The following is a 20,779-nucleotide window of genomic DNA, read 5'->3' on the forward strand; positions in this document are numbered from 1 at the left end:
GCAGGAGTTCTGACGGAGCTGTGTGTGTTTCAGCCTCAAGGCTTCACAAACTACACGATAAACTCGACATAACAGAGAGACTTCACATCTTTGTCATGTTTTACTTTGTCATGTGTATAAAGGAGTAACATGAAGTTTTCTGATGTTGTCATTATAAAGAAGTTTAAACTTTACACAACGCTCCACAATAATAAACGTAACTAAAGGACAAAGTGCATGAAACCCCTGAGTCACAACAATAACAACTGACGAGATGAAACACAGGAACTTCAAATCGAACCGCAAATGTTTTCTGCCGTCATGAGAAACGTTACCCTCTGCGCCGTGTAAAACAAAGCGTGCAGCACCACTTGACCTTGGATGAGTGATAAATAAAGCGTGAAATGAAAGTGCACTAACTTCCATTACGCATAATCAAGTCCTCTAATGGTCTCGGCTGTAAACATAATCTGAGGGAACCGTGCATGTGGGACATCGGACACTGCTCCGGCTTGAGGACATGAGTGTGGGCGCACTCACACACACGCGCACACACACACACGCGCGCACACTCACGTGCACACACACACGCGCGCACACTCACGTGCACACACTCACGCGCACACACTCACGTGCACACACTCACGTGCACACACTCACGTGCACACACTCACGTGCACACACTGCTGTACACACTGCTGTACACACTGCTGTACACACTGCTGTACACAAAGCTACAGGATAAACACACACACACACACACACACACACAAGCGCGCACACACACACGCACACACACTGCTGTACACAAAGCTACAGGATAAACACACACACACGCACACTGCTGTACACAAAGCTACAGGATAAACACACACACACACACACACACACTGCTGTATACAAAGCTACAGGATAAACACACTCACACACACACACACACACACACTGCTGTACACAAAGCTACAGGATAAACACACACACACACACTGCTGTACATAAAGCTAAAAGATAAAAACACACACTGCTGTGCGCAAAGCTACAGGATAAACACACTCACACACACACACACACACACACACACACTGCTGTACACAAAGCTACAGGATAAACACACACACACACTGCTGTACATAAAGCTAAAAGATAAAAACACACACACTGCTGTGCGCAAAGCTACAGGATAAACACACTCACACACACACACACACACACACAAGTAACAATGATGACTTACTGCAAGTTGTCTGAAGACTTTAAGCTGATAAATTACAGGAGTCACATTATAATGAAATGAGTTACAGAGTTGGGAATAAAGCAGTTTAACACTAGAGCTCTTGTCTTGGTCCTACATGAAGGATTTCACACCTTTACATGATTCTTTATGAATCATATGCACACAACTCAAGTCAGAGAATCATTTCAGTCATGACAGAGATTCACTCATTCTGGTTAAACAAATAAACTAAAATAGGTTCATGAGTCAGTTTCAGCTCATTTTCAAAATAAAGATTCTGAAATCATACAAGCAAAAAAAAAATCAGTGATCATGAGCTACTTAACTACACGCTACATCTTCACAAGTGAAGGAGACATCGAGCAAATCTGGGAATGAATCACTTGACAAAACTGACTCAAATGAATTGAATCAATCTTGTTCTATACAGTAGAGTTAAATGTCCACTATGTAGCTCATATTGAGATATTATACAACTTCACATGAACATGACTTCTGTTTACATTGAGGTCATTTCAGTGGAGCAGATGTGCTGAAATTAAATATCACACACACACACACACACACACACACACACACACACACACACAGCAGTCCAACAGTTAAACACTGTTCTGAAATTCCACAATCACTTCCAGCTTGTTAGTGATTTCCTAAGAGACCAGAGTGAAAAGCAGGAGTGCAGATAAAGAGTCTGGAGCTTTCAGCAAGCCTGTGATTTCATTCAGCTGAGTCCAATTAAAACTGACTCTATTCTGCCTCCACGTCGTCCGTGCTGTATCACTGCAACACACTCTGTCTTCTCCACATAAACACTATCACTGCAACACACTCTGTCTTCTCCACATAAACACTATCACTGTAACACACTCTGTCTTCTCCACATAAACACTATCACTGCAACACACTCTGTCTTCTCCACATAAACACACAGGTAGAGAGACAGACACACAGGTAGAGAGACAGACACACGGGTAGAGAGACAGACACACGGGTAGAGAGACAGACACACAGGTAGAGAGACAGACACACAGCTAGAGAGACAGACACACGGATAGAGAGACAGACACACAGGTAGAGAGACAGACACACGGGTAGAGAGACAGACACACAGCTAGAGAGACAGACACACGGATAGAGAGACAGACACACGGGTAGAGAGACAGACACACGGCTAGAGAGACAGACACACAGGTAGAGAGACAGACACACAGGTAGAGAGACAGACACACAGGTAGAGAGACAGACACACGGGTAGAGAGACAGACACACAGCTAGAGAGACAGACACACGGATAGAGAGACAGACACACGGGTAGAGAGACAGACACACAGGTAGAGAGACAGACACACAGGTAGAGAGACAGACACACAGGTAGAGAGACAGACACACGGGTAGAGAGACAGACACACGGGTAGAGAGACAGACACACGGGTAGAGAGACAGACACACGGGTAGAGAGACAGACACACGGGTAGAGAGACAGACACACAGGTAGAGAGACAGACACATGGGTAGAGAGACAGACACACGGATAGAGAGACAGACACACAGGTAGAGAGACAGACACACGGGTAGAGAGACAGACACACGGGTAGAGAGACAGACACACGGGTAGAGAGACAGACACACAGGTAGAGAGACAGACACACAGGTAGAGAGACAGACACACGGGTAGAGAGACAGACACACGGGTAGAGAGACAGACACACATGCAGGCAGATCAATAAGGAGTGCAAAAGACAGAGAGAAAACACATTTAAACCAGGAAAGAGAAAATCTTTGTCTGAGGCAGGATAATAATAATAATAATAATAATAATAATAATAATAATAATAATAATAATAATAATAATAATAATAATAATAATAAAGTGCAGCCCTGAACAGTTTAATGGCGTCTTAGCATGTGCGAGATTCAGCTCATGGAATAAGAGCGCCCCCTCGCGGACTTATGAGGAACAGCGCTCTTATATTTATAGACATTTCTCCATAACAACACGTCCTTCATTTCACTGTCAGTCTCATGCACTCATCACATTTCGCTCTTTACTTCCTCCTGGGTTTATTGTTCAGTCCTGAAACTCCAGCATCAAGGAGCAGCTCAGGTCTAATTTAAAAAACAATAATTTTCTAATGAAATATGAGAGAGAGAGAGAGAGAGAGAGAGAGAGAGAGAGAGAGAGAGAGAGAGAGAGAGAGAGAGACGTAAAGATAAATAAATAAACAGTTCTGATAATCCTAATAAACCAAATAACTTCTTGTCTAGTTATTATTTCTTTTGAAACTTTTAGTAAATTTAGTACAACTCGTTAAAGCTGGTTTGAGAATCGGGGGGCGTGGTTAGTGCTGTTAGAATTCCTTTGATCGCTCAGCCGGGGGCGGGGCCTGTTGCCATGACAACGCGTCTCGTACACAACACACACGTGGAGCAGAGACGCCAAACTTTCTCCAACCGTCTCCATCACAATTCAGACACAGAGACAACTTTACTTTTTTTAACTTCTCACTGTTTTTGTCATGGCCTCGTGTTTAGTGCCCGACTTCCCAGCTGTGAACATGGCACTGGAACATCTGGGAGAGCTGGGTAAGATCATTCATACATCACATACATCACCATCAGCTGGGTAAGATCATTCATACATCACATACATCACCATCAGGTGGGTAAGATCATTCATACACCATCATCAGCTGGGTAAGATCATTCATACACCATCATCAGCTGGGTAAGATCATTCATACACCATCATCAGGTGGATAAGATCATTCATACACCATCATCAGCTGGGTAAGATCATTCATACACCATCATCAGGTGGGTAAGATCATTCATACACCATCATCAGGTGGGTGAGATCATTCATACACCATCATCAGGTGGGTAAGATCATTCATACACCATCAGTAAGATCATTTAATCACTCCGGAGGGTTTTGTATAAATCTTCACCCCATTATTGAGAAACCATTAACTTAGTTCTTGTGCTTCTGCCATCAGAAGTCACAGGAGAAGCTTTTGTTGTTTGTTTTTTAATCTTGAAAGGTAAAGAGAGAGAATTAGTCCAGAAAAAAACCCAAGGAACAGCTGGAGATGTCCACAGACAGGAGAAGATGTTTGTAGTGGTCTCCTGGTGGTCTACAGGCTAGGATTAAGGTTCCACTCACGGCCTTGTCCCGACTTCAACTCTTCTGCTCAGTGAACGCTGATTCTTGCAGAGGAATTGAGATGACTCATGATGAAGGTCATGAGCTCAAAAGGCTGGTTTTGATGTCCACCTCTGGATGAAGCTACACAAATCCACAGAGGTGTTTAACTGATACGACTGGTGAACTTGTCATGGGATAGAAACAGAACAAAGATCAGAGTCCACATGTAAACTGGACGCTGATGAATGATGATGTTTTTCTCTCAGACTTTTAAGCACTTACGTGTGAAATAACTGTAAATTATAAACTACATCACTTACCTGTGAGCAACAATGCCTTGTGGCTGAGACTTGAAAGATTGCTGCATCCACACCGCTCCAAACACCGCTCCAACCTTTCCTCCAAACACCACCCCAAACACCGCTACAAACTTTCCTCCAAACTTTCCTCCAAACACCACCCCAAACATTGCTCCAAACACCATCACAAAAACACCTCTCCAAACACCGCTCCAAGCTTTCCTCCAAAGACAGCTCCAAACTCCACACCAAACACTGCTCTAAACACCAATCCAAGCTTTCCTCCCAACACCACCCCAAACACTGCTCCAAACGTTCCTCCAAACACCACCCCAATCACTGCTCCAAACACAGCTCCAAACTCTCCTCCAAACACCACCCCAAACACAGCTCTAAACACCGCTCCAAAAACTGCTCCAACACTGCTCCGAACTTTCCTCCAAACAGCTCCAAACTTTCCTCCAAACACTGCTCCAAACACCACCCCAAACACCGCTCCATAATGACAGCAGTGTAAATCCAACACAGTCAACTCAGCATCTAGATAACTATGTCTATAATGTACCTATAAACCAGGAAGTTGACAGGAAGTTGAGTTTGTGAAAGACACTTCCTCCGCCCACCTGCTGGTGTTTAGGTGTAAGCTCCTAACCGTGGGTCCGAGGCCTGAACATTATCATAATGTATTTTCAAGTGAGCGTCGTTACGCTGTAAAGCCGAAAGGTCACAGGATTTCCCTCAGTCATGTTAAAGACGTACAAAATGTCCCCTTCGTCTCCCCGACGCTGTCCCCGTGCACACCGTCATCTCCGTGATCATGTGACACGTCATTAAAATTCGGAGCATATTTGCTTCCCTGAAGCTCATTTTCACCTGAATTGCTCTCGGCTTATCTGAGCTGATGCTGTGTTTGTTTGTACCTGTTAGATAAGCAGCTGAGAGCAGAAGGAGTGGCGTTCAGTCAAGAAGCCAGTCGTCACCTGAGCCAGATATCAGACGCCATTAAAGAACTGGTAAAAAATAAATAAATAAATGACTGAATAAATAATGTGTCTTCTGATGGCTACCAGTTTAACATCATCTACATCATCACCAGGAAAGGGGCGTGGCCTAACGTTTGAAGGCTGGATTGTACAGTAATTCTGATAAGAAATGTTCAGGTTTCATGTGTGGACTTCGTGGTTAGTGTGATGATGTAGACGTACTGTACTGTTTTACTTCAGTCACGATTCATGTCGTATCTGTTTGGTTTATTTAACACGTTTCATTTAGGAGGCATCTAGAAAAGCAGCGCACGAGGAACTGGAGGTGGAAACAATAGAAACTGGAAAACTGCGCCATCGGCTCCTGAGCCAGCGTGATGATATTGTTGCTGAAATATCAGGTGAGCATGTAGATCATGTGATCTCCATGAGCTTTACACCATCGTTGTGTGTTCTGTGTGTATTATTGTGTGTCCTGTGTGTATTACTGTGTGTGTCCTGTGTGTATTATTGTGTGTTCTGTGTGTATTATTGTGTGTCCTGTGTGTATTATTGTGTGTTCTGTGTGTATTATTGTGTGTCCTGTGTGTATTATTGTGTGTCCTGTGTGTATTACCGTGTGTGTCCTGTGTGTATTATTGTGTGTCCTGTGTGTATTACTGTGTGTGTCCTGTGTGTATTATTGTGTGTTCTGTGTGTATCATTGTGTGTCCTGTGTGTATCATTGTGTGTTCTGTGTGTATTATTGTGTGTCCTGTGTGTATTATTGTGTGTTCTGTGTGTATTATTGTGTGTGTCCTGTGTGTATTACTGTGTGTCCTGTGTGTATTATTGTGTGTCCTGTGTGTATTATTGTGTGTCCTGTGTGTATTATTGTGTGTTCTGTGTGTATTATTGTGTGTCCTGTGTGTATTATTGTGTGTCCTGTGTGTATTACCGTGTGTGTCCTGTGTGTATTATTGTGTGTCCTGTGTGTATTATTGTGTGTCCTGTGTGTATTATTGTGTGTTCTGTGTGTATTATTGTGTGTCCTGTGTGTATTATTGTGTGTCCTGTGTGTATTACCGTGTGTGTCCTGTGTGTATTATTGTGTGTCCTGTGTGTATTATTGTGTGTTCTGTGTGTATTATTGTGTGTCCTGTGTGTATTATTGTGTATCATTGTGTGTCCTGTGTGTATCATTGTGTGTTCTGTGTGTATTATTGTGTGTCCTGTGTGTATTATTGTGTGTTCTGTGTGTATTATTGTGTGTCCTGTGTGTATTATTGTGTGTTCTGTGTGTATCACTGTGTGTGTCCTGTGTGTATTATTGTGTGTTCTGTGTGTATTATTGTGTGTTCTGTGTGTATTATTGTGTGTCCTGTGTGTATCATTGTGTATCATTGTGTGTCCTGTGTGTATCATTGTGTGTTCTGTTTGTATCCTTGTGTGTCCTGTGTGTATCATTGTGTGTCCTGTGTGTATCATTGTGTATCATTGTGTGTCCTGTGTGTATCATTGTGTATCATTGTGTGTCCTGTGTGTATCATTGTGTATCATTGTGTGTCCTGTGTGTATCATTATGTGTCCTGTGTGTATCATTGTGTATCATTATGTGTCCTGTGTGTATCATTGTGAGTCCTGTGTGTATCATTGTGTATCATTGTGTATCATTATGTGTCCTGTGTGTATCATTGTGTATCATTATGTGTCCTGTGTGTATCATTGTGTATCATTATGTGTCCTGTGTGTATCATTGTGTATCATTATGTGTCCTGTGTGTATCATTGTGTATCATTATGTGTCCTGTGTGTATCATTATGTGTCCTGTGTGTATCATTGTGTATCATTGTGTATCATTATGTGTCCTGTGTGTATCATTGTGTATCATTATGTGTCCTGTGTGTATCATTGTGTCCTGTGTGTATCATTGTGTATCATTGTGTGTCCTGTGTGTATCATTGTGTATCATTGTGAGTCCTGTGTGTATCATTGTGTGTCCTGTGTGTATCATTGTGTCCTGTGTGTATCATTGTGTATCATTGTGAGTCCTGTGTGTATCATTGTGTGTCCTGTGTGTATCATTGTGTATCATTGTGTGTCCTGTGTGTATCATTGTGTGTCCTGTGTGTATCATTGTGTATCATTGTGTGTCCTGTGTGTATCATTGTGTGTATCATTGTGTGTCCTGTGTGTATCATTGTGTATCATTGTGTGTCCTGTGTGTATCATTGTGTATCATTGTGTATTATTATGTGTCCTGTGTGTATCATTGTGTATCATTGTGAGTCCTGTGTGTATCATTGTGTCCTGTGTGTATCATTGTGTGTCCTGTGTGTATCATTGTGTATCATTGTGAGTCCTGTGTGTATCATTGTGTCCTGTGTGTATCATTGTGTATCATTGTGTATCATTGTGTATCATTATGTGTCCTGTGTGTATCATTGTGTATCATTGTGAGTCCTGTGTGTATCATTGTGTGTCCTGTGTGTATCATTGTGTCCTGTGTGTATCATTGTGTGTCCTGTGTGTATCATTGTGTCCTGTGTGTATCATTGTGTCCTGTGTGTATCATTGTGTCCTGTGTGTATCATTGTGTGTCCTGTGTGTATCATTGTGTGTCCTGTGTGTATCATTGTGTGTCCTGTGTGTATCATTGTGTCCTGTGTGTATCATTGTGTGTCCTGTGTGTATCATTGTGTATCATTGTGAGTCCTGTGTGTATCATTGTGTCCTGTGTGTATCATTGTGTGTCCTGTGTGTATCATTGTGTATCATTGTGAGTCCTGTGTGTATCATTGTGTGTCCTGTGTGTATCATTGTGTATCATTGTGTGTCCTGTGTGTATCATTGTGTGTCCTGTGTGTATCATTGTGTATCATTGTGTATCATTGTGAGTCCTGTGTGTATCATTGTGTCCTGTGTGTATCATTGTGTATCATTGTGTCCTGTGTGTATCATTGTGTATCATTGTGTCCTGTGTGTATCATTGTGTGTCCTGTGTGTATCATTGTGTATCATTGTGTGTCCTGTGTGTATCATTGTGTGTCCTGTGTGTATCATTGTGTATCATTGTGTATCATTGTGAGTCCTGTGTGTATCATTGTGTCCTGTGTGTATCATTGTGTATCATTGTGTCCTGTGTGTATCATTGTGTATCATTGTGTGTCTGTGTGTATCATTGTGTATCATTGTGTGTCCTGTGTGTATCATTGTGTATCATTGTGTCCTGTGTGTATCATTGTGTATCATTGTGTGTCTGTGTGTATCATTGTGTATCATTGTGTGTCCTGTGTGTATCATTGTGTGATATCTAGCTGCCGTGGCCGCTGCCAGAGGTGCTAACGCTGACGAGGTAAATCAGCTCCAGCTGCAGATGACGAACGTTGTTCAGGAAATCGATTTGATGGAGAAGAGACAGAAAGTTGTGCAGGAACAGAACCGGGTTCTTCTGTGAGTGACAGTGACGAGCGAACATTGTTCATGCTCTAGAACCTGAGTGCTGTAGAATTCTGGGTTCTGATTGGTCAGAGGTTCTCTACTAGAACCTGAGTGCTGTAGAATTCTGGGTTCTGATTGGTCAGAGGTTCTCTACTAGAACCTGAGTGCTGTAGAATTCTGGGTTCTGATTGGTCAGAGGTTCTCTACTAGAACCAGCTGCTGTAGAATCGGCAGGAGACCAAACTGGAGATAATAATAAAGGGTCTTTAAGCCCATGTGTATCAGGTGTGTTAATAAGTGCTCATGCCTTACAGCCAATCAGGTGCTTGTGCAGATATAAACACGTCCTAAAATTATTTCTGTAGACCAGAACACCAGCTCCTGAACGCGAGCTACACCGAGCTCATCGAGCGGCTCAACCGTCAGCTGTCAGAGAAAGCCGCTGCTCAGATTACGCTGAATGAAACGAGGAACGAGATCCAGACTATGAAAGAGAAGATCTCTCTAGTGCACTCGGTCAGGAAAGATCTCCAGGAGAACCTGATCACGGAGCGGAAGCAGTTTGATGAAACCAAGAAACTGCTCGAGAAACAGGTAGTGAAGAGTTTGTCTGATTGGTCGAAAGTTTTGAGGTGGTAACAGTAACTCCACCACATCATCACACCACCAGGTCACAGCAGGTCCAGATGGTTTCGTTTGTTTGTTTTGTAGATCGATGAGATGATCAGCAACGTTCTGGAGCAGACCAAGATGAACAGTGAGATGCAGAAAGAGCTGGACGTGGCTTTAGCTGAGCTCACGAAGAAAGAAGAGAGAGCTGAAGAGCTTTCCAATGTAAACCGACTCCTGTTCTTCTGAATCTCGATGCAGGATGTAACGTAGACAGGCTTCAGCTACAGGAACTCAGGAACCACCTCCTTTCACCTCCAGGAAACTTCTGGAGTTACATTACAGATAGTTTCGTATTAAAATTTAAGTTCGTTTAGAGAAACCAAATCTTTTCCTTCTGTGTTATAACGTTATAGCGACATCTAGTGGCTAAGTAAAGCTAATTAGGGCGCTAGTCGTCATGTATAAAGTGTTCTAATTAAACCTTGCTTACGTTTTTAGCAAATCTCGTCGTCGGAGAGAAGAACATTGGGACTGAAGGCATCACAGCGGAAACATGCAGAACAGATCGAGAGCAAGCATGAAAAGTCAGAAGATCTCAGTAAGCAGAAGTAAGTCAGCCGATGGAGCTTCACCTCTGATTCCTTCGCTGTTTATTTTTGTTAACGCTCCGAATTTGTGTTATTGACAGAGAGCTCCGTGAGAAAGAGCTAGAAGAGCTGAGAGAAGCACTGGACCTGCAGCTGCTCAGGCTTCAGCAGGACATCCGGACGGTACGAAATGTGCTGAGCAAACTCTTAAAACATCTCCTTTTTTTTCGCCCGGAACAAAATCAAAGCACCAAATCCCGTCTCTCAGATGTGAGATTTAAGGCATCGATTTGCGCCGAGCTGGACCTCGCTGAGCCGAGGCTTCACACCGAGCTTTTGAAAACACGTCTTCAAAGGTACGTCACGTAGAGATGACCTTCAGCAGAGACGAGGATCGGACGGGTCTCGGATCCGCTACGGCTCAAACCGAGCGACCGAGCGGAGGCCGTCGCGTCCGAGCAGGTTAAAGGATAAACTGCAGCAAAACGGACTCAGATAAACTTTGGGATTATCTGAAGATCAGAAGAAGATTAGCGGCTTTCATCTTTAGAGCAGGATTAACAGTTTGTTTCATGAAACACATGTTTGAAAGCCATGTTTAAGATGAGATCTGTTGTGTGTGTGTGTGTGTGTGTGTGTGTGTGTGTGTGTGTGTGTGTGTGTGTGTGTGTGTGTGTTCCATCAGGACACCACAAAGCTCTTCATTCCACTTAAAACACAGCAACATGCCAACACACCATGACCCCCCCACCCCCATTACTATATTTGAGTTAAAGGGATTTTTTTTTTTGCTGTTTCTTTGTTGTTCAGGTGGAACGAGAGATAGAAGAGGAACAGAAGGAGAGCAGCGTTCGTCTCGAGGCTGTCTCTGAGCTTTCATCTATTTTCAGAGCTCAGAGGACAAAGGAAGACGACGCGCTGGCGGATCACCGCAGCCTGAAAAGACAGTCAGTATCATTTCACATGGAGTCATTAACGCTGACTGTGTTCGGTCAGAAGGTGTTCTTCAGCTCGGGCCGTAGCGCAGCTTAAAATAAGAGATTAAAGTGCGGGCGCACGGTGGCTTAGTGGTTAGCACGTTCTCCTCACACCTCCAGGGTCGGGGGTTCGATTCCCACCTCCGCCTTGTGTGTGTGGAGTTTGCATGTTCTCCCCGTGCCTCGGGGGTTTCCTCCGGGTACTCCGGTTTCCTCCCCCGGTCCAAAGACATGCATGGTAGGTTGATTGGCATCTCTGGAAAATTGTCCGTAGTGTGTGTGTGTGAGTGAATGAGAGTGTGTGTGTGTGTGTGTGTGTGTGTGTGTGTGTGTGTGTGTGTGCCCTGTGATGGGTTGGCACTCCGTCCAGGGTGTATCCTGCCTCGATGCCCGATGACGCCTGAGATAGGCACAGGCTCCCCGTGACCCGAGTAGTTCGGATAAGCGGTAGGAAATGTATCTGATCCCTTTCTACAGCATCTGAAGTTTCCTGTAACGACGTCTTCATGAAGGAGTCTCCGGTGTCAGAGCTTCCTAAAAGTTTCAGGACAGAGGAGTTTCTACTTCTTTGCGGTTTCTTAATATCACGCTGAGAAGCCGAGTTTGTGCTTCATGAAAAAGATAAAGAAGAAGCAAAGGAATAAAAAATCTAAACACAGGCTTTTGTTCTTTACAGAAATTTTTTCCTTTTATTTTTCTTACAGACTGGAAAAATCGAAGCAGAGGCTGGATGAGCGATTCGCCTCCATCGCCAGATATAGACTTCAAATCAAAGGCATGGAGGAGGAGATGAAGCAGCTTCATGAGGCCAACAAGTACGTTCTGTATCTGTAGCCTTAAGCAGGCTCCGGTGTGATCGTAGCCAAGAGCAGATCCGAAGGGTCGAGAGTTTAGAGCGAAGGATAATAAATCTGAAGGTAATAATAATCTGTGGTGAAAATCTAAGGATGTTTCTTTGTCTCAGAGTCACAGTGGAGATGTTTCAGAAGAAGCTGCTGGATCTCGAGAAGCAGCTGAGCAGAGAGAAGAAGAGCAGGTTCATGACAATCTCATCACTGATCCATCAAAGTATCCAGAAACAGAAGATAGGAATGTTGTCTATACTGGAGAGATGTTTATAGTTTGGGGTTTGGGGGGTTTTTCAGGGCAGAGTTAGAGGTCGAGAGAGAAAACCTCAGTGTGAAGATGGAAACTCTGAGAGAGCAACATGAAGGCAGCGTGAAGGAGCTCTGTTCTGCCCTCACATTACACAGGGCGAGATACAGGGAGCTTAGTGACCAGGTGAGAAGCTCCCATTAAGGGATAGTGGTGTTAGTACAGGGAAGTGTGATCACACACACACACACACACATCAGACACATACATACACACACACACACACACCAAACACACACACAAATGTCCACACATACACACACACACGTACACACCAGACACACACATACACACACACACCAGACGCACACACCAGAAACACACACATAAACACACACACCAGACACACACACACGTGTCCACACACAATACACACACACACATACACACACGTGCATACAAACCAGACACACACACAAATACACACCAGACACACACACACACACACATACACACACGTGCATACAAACCAGACACACACACGTGCACACACACATATACACACCAGACACACACACACACACACACACACATGCACACAAATAAACACCAGACACACACACACATACACACACACTAGACACACACACACACTGTATACACACACACCAGATACACACACATACTGTATACACACACACACCAGATACACACATACTGTATACACACACACCAGACACACACATACTGTATACACACACACCAGATACACACACACACTGTATACACACACACACCAGACACACACACACCAGACACACACATACTGTATACACACACACCAGATACACACACATACTGTATACACACACACCAGACACACACATATACTGTATACACACACACCAGATACACACACATACTGTATACACACACACCAGACACACACACATACTGTATACACACACACATACTGTATACACACACACATACTGTATACACACACACCAGATACACACACCAGACACACACATACTGTATACACACACACCAGATACACAGACATACTGTATACACACACACCAGATACACACACATACTGTATACTCACACACCAGACACACACACACACACACACACACACACACACACATACACACACATACTGTATACTCACACACCAGACACACACACACACACACACACACACACACACACACACACACAGTAGATACAGATCATATTGAAATTTTTAATGATGTTCTTTTTATAACGTTTATTACATTTGGTAGAAGACAAAACTCCAAGACGAAGCCACGAGCTCTTTACTAGAGGAGCTCACACACCAGATCTCCAGAGCGGAAGCCGAGCGCAAACAGATGGAAATGAAGTACAGAGACGAAATCCAGCAGATCAGAGTAAGTCTCGCCTCGTCTCGACTCGCGTGATGTGTAAAAGTTTCCTTCTTTTCTGTAAACACAACACTTCTTATTCTTTATTATAATATTAATAATAATGTTTACACTCAGAAAGGCTCCGTCTCTTCTCGTTACAGTCTCAGCGCTGTCAAATATTATGTCCAGTCTGTTAAACTTTCCAGTTTAAATCCTTTAAAACGTCCCTGTGAGTTTGACTGGATATAAAGATTAATGTGCTTTAAAATGAACACCCCGGGGGGTGGGGGGTGGGGGGTAGAAGCTCCAGTGATTTCCTACAGATAAAAAAAAACATCAAAGGCATTCTCATCAAAAATCAAAGGCAAATTTGTTTATTATAAAATAAATGATCTGTCAGATTATAAACGCGGTGCTGCGGCGCACAATTGCTCAAGATGTGCGACATGCAAATGTATGCAAATTTATGCAAAAGTGTGTTGTGGATCAGTTGTTTCATCTACCAGATCTTCAGAAGTGCCAAACACACACACACACACACACACACACACACACCTAAATAAAGAATGCATTTAACATTTTTCTGAAAGATGGAGGCTGAGTCAATGACTCGAGCTCGACTGGAGGAAGAAAAGGAGCTGAAGGATCAGGAGTCGATGCTGTCGAAGGCTGAGGCTCGGTTTGATGTTGATCAGTCTCGACATCGAGCCCTCAAACAACAATCAACTGGTACACACACACACACACACACACACACACACACACACACTTCACTTTAGTGCATCCAGCTCCTAATAACATCATATTAACCATATTAAGACACACGGTGAGACGCAGTGATGTGGAGAAACACATCTGGAAGGAGTCTCCAGTGTCCGTGCCTTGTGTACATTACATACCTGACATGATGATCTTCTTCTTTACTGCTATCTCAACGTTGAACTCATTAGAGCTGAAGGCCAGAAGATCTCACCTGGAGTTTTCCATCCAGGAGGTGAAAGAGCGAGTGGCAGCGACGCTACAGTCGAAGGTAAAGCAGAGCGAGTTACCCTTACAATAACACACCATCCACTCTACACGTCCCCGTGGATGAGCTGTTACTATAGAAACCAGGATGTATTCATAAAACAAGTGCTGAGCTGTTGTTAGAGAGAACGAATCAACGGTAAACATAAAGATATAACATAACGATGATACACAAACCGACCGTTAGCTCGGCTGACGTCTGTATAATGGGGATGTGGTATGGGGGCTACTGATTGGAAGGTCATGGGTTCGAACCCCAGGTCCACCAAGCTGCCACTGCTGGGCCCCTGAGCAGTTGCTCAGTTGTAAGTCACTCTGGATAAGGGTGTTTGTTAAATGCCATTAGTGTAAAATGTGTAACCGGTGCAGGAAGCTCTGAAGAAGGAGCTGCAGACTTTGCGAGAGAACCACATGGAGCTCTCGGGATCAGACGCCGAACAGATCAGAGCAACAGAGAGGAGCATTTATGAGATCGGACTGATGCTGGAGAAAGTAAAGATGGAGAACAGTCGCCTGCATCTGGTGGGTCATCTGATTATTAGCTGCTCTTTAAATGAAACGTACAGCAAGTTCTGGATTAACGATAACTCTGGTCCTGATCTCAGTGTATCGAACGAATGAAGGAGGACATCGTTAACGCGAGGAACGAGAAGGTGAAGCACGCACAGGAAACGGACAGGATGAAAGAGGAACTGAAGTCCATTTATCGTGAGTCTACTAACACGTTTCCTTCCATTTTTATTCTGTATATCCCGGAGGAACATCTGTTTATGCTCACCGTCTTTACGATCCAGTGTCAAACTTGAACCTAAACTACAACACAAACCAATGTCTTGTCTCTACAGGAGGTTTAGTGGGAACCTGGAGCGAAGATAAACTGGTTACAGAGGTAGGTGTCCTACAGCAGCTCCTGACTGACAGCAACTTGTTAACATTCATTCATTCATTTAATTAATTAATTACAGAACATCAGAAGTTTAGTGTCCAAGTTTAGTCTCACCGAACGTCCACAAAACTTAACGTCAGAGCAGCTTTAAACCTTCGTCCCTTCACCGGCTTTAAAAAAATGTGACTTAATCACTTGAGTATTTCGTTAACATTTTAGTTTCGTCACAAAAAAGAAATAATAAATATATTTCATGATGCAGGAATCTGCAGAAAAGGACCAGAAGCTGTTAGAAGCCATGCAGACGTTCATGTTAGAGGTCCAGGAGAGGAAGCAGAACGTCGGAGACATCAACGGCAGGCTGGAGTCGGAGATGAAGGCCATGAGCAGGCTGTTAGATATCAGGAGCTCCAACAGGTTGTGAGAACGTTACGGTCTTTATTCCACATGGAATCAGCAGAGAGATGAAGAAACCGCTCCAGCTGCATTTTCTTTAAGAGCCGAAACATCAACAGCATCTTCATGGATAATTCGGATGGATAAAACCTTTAACTGCTGTGGTGTAAAAGGAATAAAACACTTTGATCGTAATGTTTATTTATAAAAGATGAGAAAAGCTGAAACAGTCGTATCTCGGCAGCGACGTGTAAAACTCATGAAGTGTGTCAGAGAATTCTTTTGTCATCCATTTATATTGCACTAATAACTGTAACTGCACACGTCTGCTTAGGTTTCTGCTCAACAGTGAAACCCTGAACAGATCTATTTACATGCAGGATTCAGAGACGTCACACAGAGACGTGAGACAGAGACGTCACACAGAGACGTCACACAGAGACAGAGACGTTACACAGAGACGTTACACACATTGCATACACATACACATCACACACACACCTACACGCACTCACATCACACACACACACACACACAATTACATACACCTACACACACACACACACACAATTCCATACACCTACACTCACACCAACGCACACCTACACACACACATTACACACACACTCACATTACACACACATTACACACACACACACACTACACACACACACTAAACATGCTTTTAAAAATGTCTAGATATAGATACAGAGATAGACGTCTCCCACACGTACGTCACGTGATCTGAGTTAATGACCCGAAAACATTTAGAATCTTCACCTCACGCATGCGACAGTTTGGCACAGAGAAGATCACAAAAAGAGACAAATAACAGGATAAATAAGGAGAAGGTCTCACAGACCAGCTGCAATAAACACAACAGAGAGAAAAGGAAAAAACACACACACACACACACACACACACACACACACACACAGAGTCCATCAGTACAACTGTACCTGTACACATTTACAAAGTAAAAAAATGTAGCATTGAGTAATAATTTACAGCTCAGTGGCTGAGTGTCGAAGCTGTTCAGCATCTTTACATGGAGGTTTAAAGAGAACACGGATTCCAGTCAGTCATGAAGGATTCGGTCTGAAGGTTACAGCTGCTGACTGACGGTGTCTTTGTTTATCTCCAGCATCACGGCTCTGCTGTAAAGTCCACGTTGTTCTGAACAGATGAACAAGCGACATGCTAATTTTAAGCATCGCTGCTATTTCTAGGTAGTTAAATTACACCGTCGACATTCTCGACGAATGAACAGAACTATTCTTAAATAAACTGTAAAAGAAAAGAAAAAAACAGGACATTTATTTCCTCAGTTTAAAGAAAAAGTGAAAAATGAGATGTACAGAGTTTACACCTTAACCTGGAATTTACTCGATGACGTAGCTGACGAGTCACAGAACAAATTCACACCCGGAAACCGAAAGCTCGATCATTTCATTTCTACATAAACGCTTCATTTAAATAGCAGCAAAAGTCCGGGTTTATAAAGCGCTCGTTTGAATTCGACATGAAACTTTATAATCGCTTCCTGATCTGCAGACCTGAGGCATGAGACGGACTTTAGGTGAGACGAGTTTCCTTCCTTTCCTAAAGTGCGCTGATAAAGTTAGAAGACGCCGGTAAAGCAAGTCGGTGCCTCAGTGTCCGTTTCCTCCTTCTGATAAAATGCGGTTGGGTTCAGTGAATCGGGCCGTGAGTAAATAAAAGAGTGCGGGTCCAGGCACGAGGGCCAATAGCGGCAAATCCTGCCCGAGTTTATCCAATCGGGAGATGGAGATGATGCCGTAAGCGTGGAGGAGCCAATGACTGAACAGCACCACCAGACGCTTCTTTTTGGCCACAAGGTTCTTAAAGGACTGAAATAAAGAGAGAGGGAGAGCGAAAGAGAGATGTCATTATCATCATGTATGTATGTATGTATGTATGTGTGTGTGTGTGTGTGTGTGTGTGTGTGTGTGTATTTTACCTGGATCTCTGAAGCAGACATGTACACAGCAAGCGTGACCAGCGACAGGACCAGAATGATGTAGGGAAACGCATAATCTGTTTGTTTTCACACACACACACACACACACACACACACACACACGATCTCAGGACTCTAGTCACATAGGGACATGTGTAGAGGAGGCGTGGGAGTGTGTAGCTGGTGGTGTTAAATACTTACACAGGAGTCCTCCTCCAACCGCCTGCAGCACAGTGAGTATGGGGAAGAAGTACAGCGCAGCATAGATACTTTTGAAGCGATCCGTCTTCCCCAAACCGCATGCAATCTTCTTCACCAGCAGCGGCCGCAGCAGCATCATGAACACCAGGCAGAAGGCGTAGTAGATCAGCACGATGGTGTAGCTGCAACACACACACACACACACACACACACAGTATTTAATTAATGTTCTAATATCGCCCCTGAATATTCATCCCTGTTAATGAGCTGTTACTATATAAATGATAATATGTTAAAACAAGTGTGTTAATATAAACATGCACTACTGCCAGAGGTGCTGTTATAGAGAAGTAATCAACACCTGACAACCAATCAAAATCCAGTATTCAACATGTGGACTCACACACACACACACACACACACACACACACACACACACACACACACAAACACACACACACACACACACACACACACACACACACACACACACACACACACACACACACACACACACACACAAACACACACACACACACAAACACACACACACACACACACACAAACACACACACACACACACACACAAACACACACACACACACACAAACACACACACACACACACACACAAACACACACACACACACACACACACACACTCACAGAGGGAAAACGGCCTCCTGGGTGCAGTGCAGTGTGGTGATGTAGTCTGGACTTGGGTTGTACAGCATGGTGTACCAGTCAGAGAGCATCTGGACCCTACAGGAGCGGATGGTCAGCTCTCCTACAGGATCATTCAGCAGCAGGGTGATCACAGCCGCCACGCCGCACTCACACAGAGCAGTCACGTGTTGCAGCACCGCGCTCGAACTGCACACACAACACCGACAAACATCATCAAGCATAACAAGAACACCAGCTTTAAGTAGAAAAACAGAACACAGATTTTACATACTGCTGTTTCAACTCCTCGATATGGCATAAATACTGTATACACACACACACACACACACACGCTGCTGACGGTTTTACCTTTTCTTGCCTGAGTACCACTCGATGAAGAACCAGTGCAGGACTAGTGGCAGCATGGCCATGAAGCCCAGGTACAGCCAGTCGTACAGCTCCGGAGAACCTGTACACTTCTGACAGATCTTCTCCAGGTTTGCTCTCTCACCTCTGGGACACACCTGTTCATGCAGGAGGAACACGTGATTATTTCCCTGGATATGCGGTCATATAACAGTTAATTGACACATGAGCAGAGAACGAAACTCAGAGTCAACCTGTGAAGATCTGTACCTGCCAGGGACAAGTCAAGTAGCTTTTAATGTCATTACAACCGTATATAGCTGTTGCATATATAACAGTACACAGTGACATGAGACAACCGTGGATCAGGATGCTACATAAAACAAAGACAGGGCTAAGGACTTAGTAAGTTAGTCCTAGATACATAAAGTGTATGTGTGTAACCTGGTGTACACAGTGTGAGACAACAAGACAGAAAGACAGTGCAGGACAAACAAGACATTACACAAAAGACATTACACAAAAGACAAATTAAATCAATAATAATAATAATAATAATAATAATAATAATAATAATAATAATAATAATCTAATGGACCACTTACCCCACATTCTCCTTCAATTGTCCCGTTAATAAGAGTTTTTCCACAGTAAAGGCCCGGGCAGGTGGAGCTCATCTCCACAGCTACATAAAAACACAACCATTTATAAACTAATCACGTCTATCTGGGAGGCTAGTCAGCTAGAATGATAGCTAGCTAATGGCTAATAGCTAATGGCTAAAAGCTAGCTACCTGACGCACAACTGGATGTATAGAATCTCTGTTTACTTCATATAAGAAAAGACGATTCCTTCTGCCAAATTTGCTAACAAATGCTACCGTCATGTATGTGAAATAGTACACGGTGTATTTAATTATATATGTGCTTAGCTTAGACAAGTACCTCAAACAAGCTAGCTGTTTTATTTTCCCACCCGTATCAAATCAGTAAAATCCCGCCCTTGTACTGGGATTGGCTACTAACAGTGATATAAGACGTTATATTGTCAAACTGCCCAATCCACGACGTGTTTGTGCATACTTTAATGCGCACAACCAATCCCAGAGCAGAACGATGACTTCTCCGAATACGGGTGTGGAAAAAATACCTAGCTAGCCAGCTAGCACTCCTAAACGTTTCCCTTTGTAAACACTTCTAATCGTAGCCAGTTTCGTGGTGAATGTTTCGGCTTCTACGTACCCATCGCGTTAATGTCGATCCACCGACTGTTACAGAGAAGACTGATGGAACGCCAGCTTAGATAACTACATTAGCCAACAAGTAGCTTGGCGATGCTGCGAGCTGAAACTTACAGCACAAGTCTCTGTTAGTGATGTGTCATTCACCAAAGAGTCGACTCTTTGAACCGGTCGGCTCTTTCGAAACTAGTATACAAAAGCTGTTTCTCTTTTATCGAAATGTAAAGATTTTATAAAACGAATTCAAATAGCTACGTGAATAAAGTATGATCAGAGAGGTGAAATACTG

General features: G+C 43.5%; 2 protein-coding genes across 3 annotated transcripts; one reads left to right on the forward strand and one right to left on the reverse strand.

Annotated features, from left to right (window-relative positions):
- Nucleotides 1-3,584: 3,584 nt before the first annotated feature.
- ccdc175 (coiled-coil domain containing 175) lies at nucleotides 3,585-16,984 on the forward strand. Of its 2 annotated transcripts, none has more exons than XM_027157078.2 (19): nucleotides 3,585-3,799; nucleotides 5,588-5,673; nucleotides 5,933-6,044; nucleotides 8,940-9,075; nucleotides 9,429-9,657; nucleotides 9,775-9,897; nucleotides 10,174-10,283; nucleotides 10,364-10,445; nucleotides 11,073-11,209; nucleotides 11,944-12,054; nucleotides 12,204-12,275; nucleotides 12,385-12,520; nucleotides 13,630-13,752; nucleotides 14,319-14,457; nucleotides 14,679-14,758; nucleotides 15,124-15,276; nucleotides 15,360-15,462; nucleotides 15,600-15,643; nucleotides 15,903-16,984. In XM_027157078.2, the coding sequence occupies exons 1-19, from the start codon at nucleotides 3,733-3,735 to the stop codon at nucleotides 16,062-16,064; spliced, it is 2,205 nt and encodes a 734-aa protein (XP_027012879.2). In that variant the 5' UTR covers nucleotides 3,585-3,732; the 3' UTR covers nucleotides 16,065-16,984. The 2 variants fall into 2 exon arrangements, with proteins under 2 accessions (XP_027012879.2, XP_027012878.2); XM_027157077.2 differs by having other exon boundaries at nucleotides 3,587-3,799; nucleotides 13,627-13,752.
- A 348-nt stretch (nucleotides 16,985-17,332) lies between these two features.
- On the reverse strand, nucleotides 17,333-20,650 carry LOC113649344 (jnk1/mapk8 associated membrane protein). The gene is made up of 7 exons (XM_027157086.2): nucleotides 20,492-20,650; nucleotides 19,855-19,934; nucleotides 19,253-19,407; nucleotides 18,884-19,090; nucleotides 18,219-18,400; nucleotides 18,018-18,094; nucleotides 17,333-17,907 (listed from the first exon to the last, which is right to left on the reverse strand). The coding sequence occupies exons 1-7, from the start codon at nucleotides 20,493-20,495 to the stop codon at nucleotides 17,689-17,691; spliced, it is 924 nt and encodes a 307-aa protein (XP_027012887.1). The 5' UTR covers nucleotides 20,496-20,650; the 3' UTR covers nucleotides 17,333-17,688.
- Nucleotides 20,651-20,779: the final 129 nt, after the last annotated feature.

The sequence above is a fragment of the Tachysurus fulvidraco genome, chromosome 12 (genome assembly GCF_022655615.1).
Source record: "Tachysurus fulvidraco isolate hzauxx_2018 chromosome 12, HZAU_PFXX_2.0, whole genome shotgun sequence".
Classification (NCBI taxonomy): domain Eukaryota; kingdom Metazoa; phylum Chordata; class Actinopteri; order Siluriformes; family Bagridae; genus Tachysurus; species Tachysurus fulvidraco.

Coding starts and splice junctions, on each gene's coding strand:
- ccdc175 (XM_027157077.2), top strand. CDS start 3,733: ATGGCCTCGTGTTTAGTGCCCGACTTCCCAGCTGTGAACATGGCACTG. Junction 12,055..12,203: donor CAGCTTCATGAGGCCAACAA/GTACGTTCTGTA, acceptor TCTTTGTCTCAG/AGTCACAGTGGAGATGTTTC. Junction 14,458..14,678: donor CCTCAAACAACAATCAACTG/GTACACACACAC, acceptor TGAACTCATTAG/AGCTGAAGGCCAGAAGATCT.
- LOC113649344 (XM_027157086.2), bottom strand. Junction 19,408..19,854: donor CAATTGAAGGAGAATGTGGG/GTAAGTGGTCCA, acceptor CTGCATGAACAG/GTGTGTCCCAGAGGTGAGAG. Junction 17,908..18,017: donor TGTCTGCTTCAGAGATCCAG/GTAAAATACACA, acceptor TCTTTATTTCAG/TCCTTTAAGAACCTTGTGGC.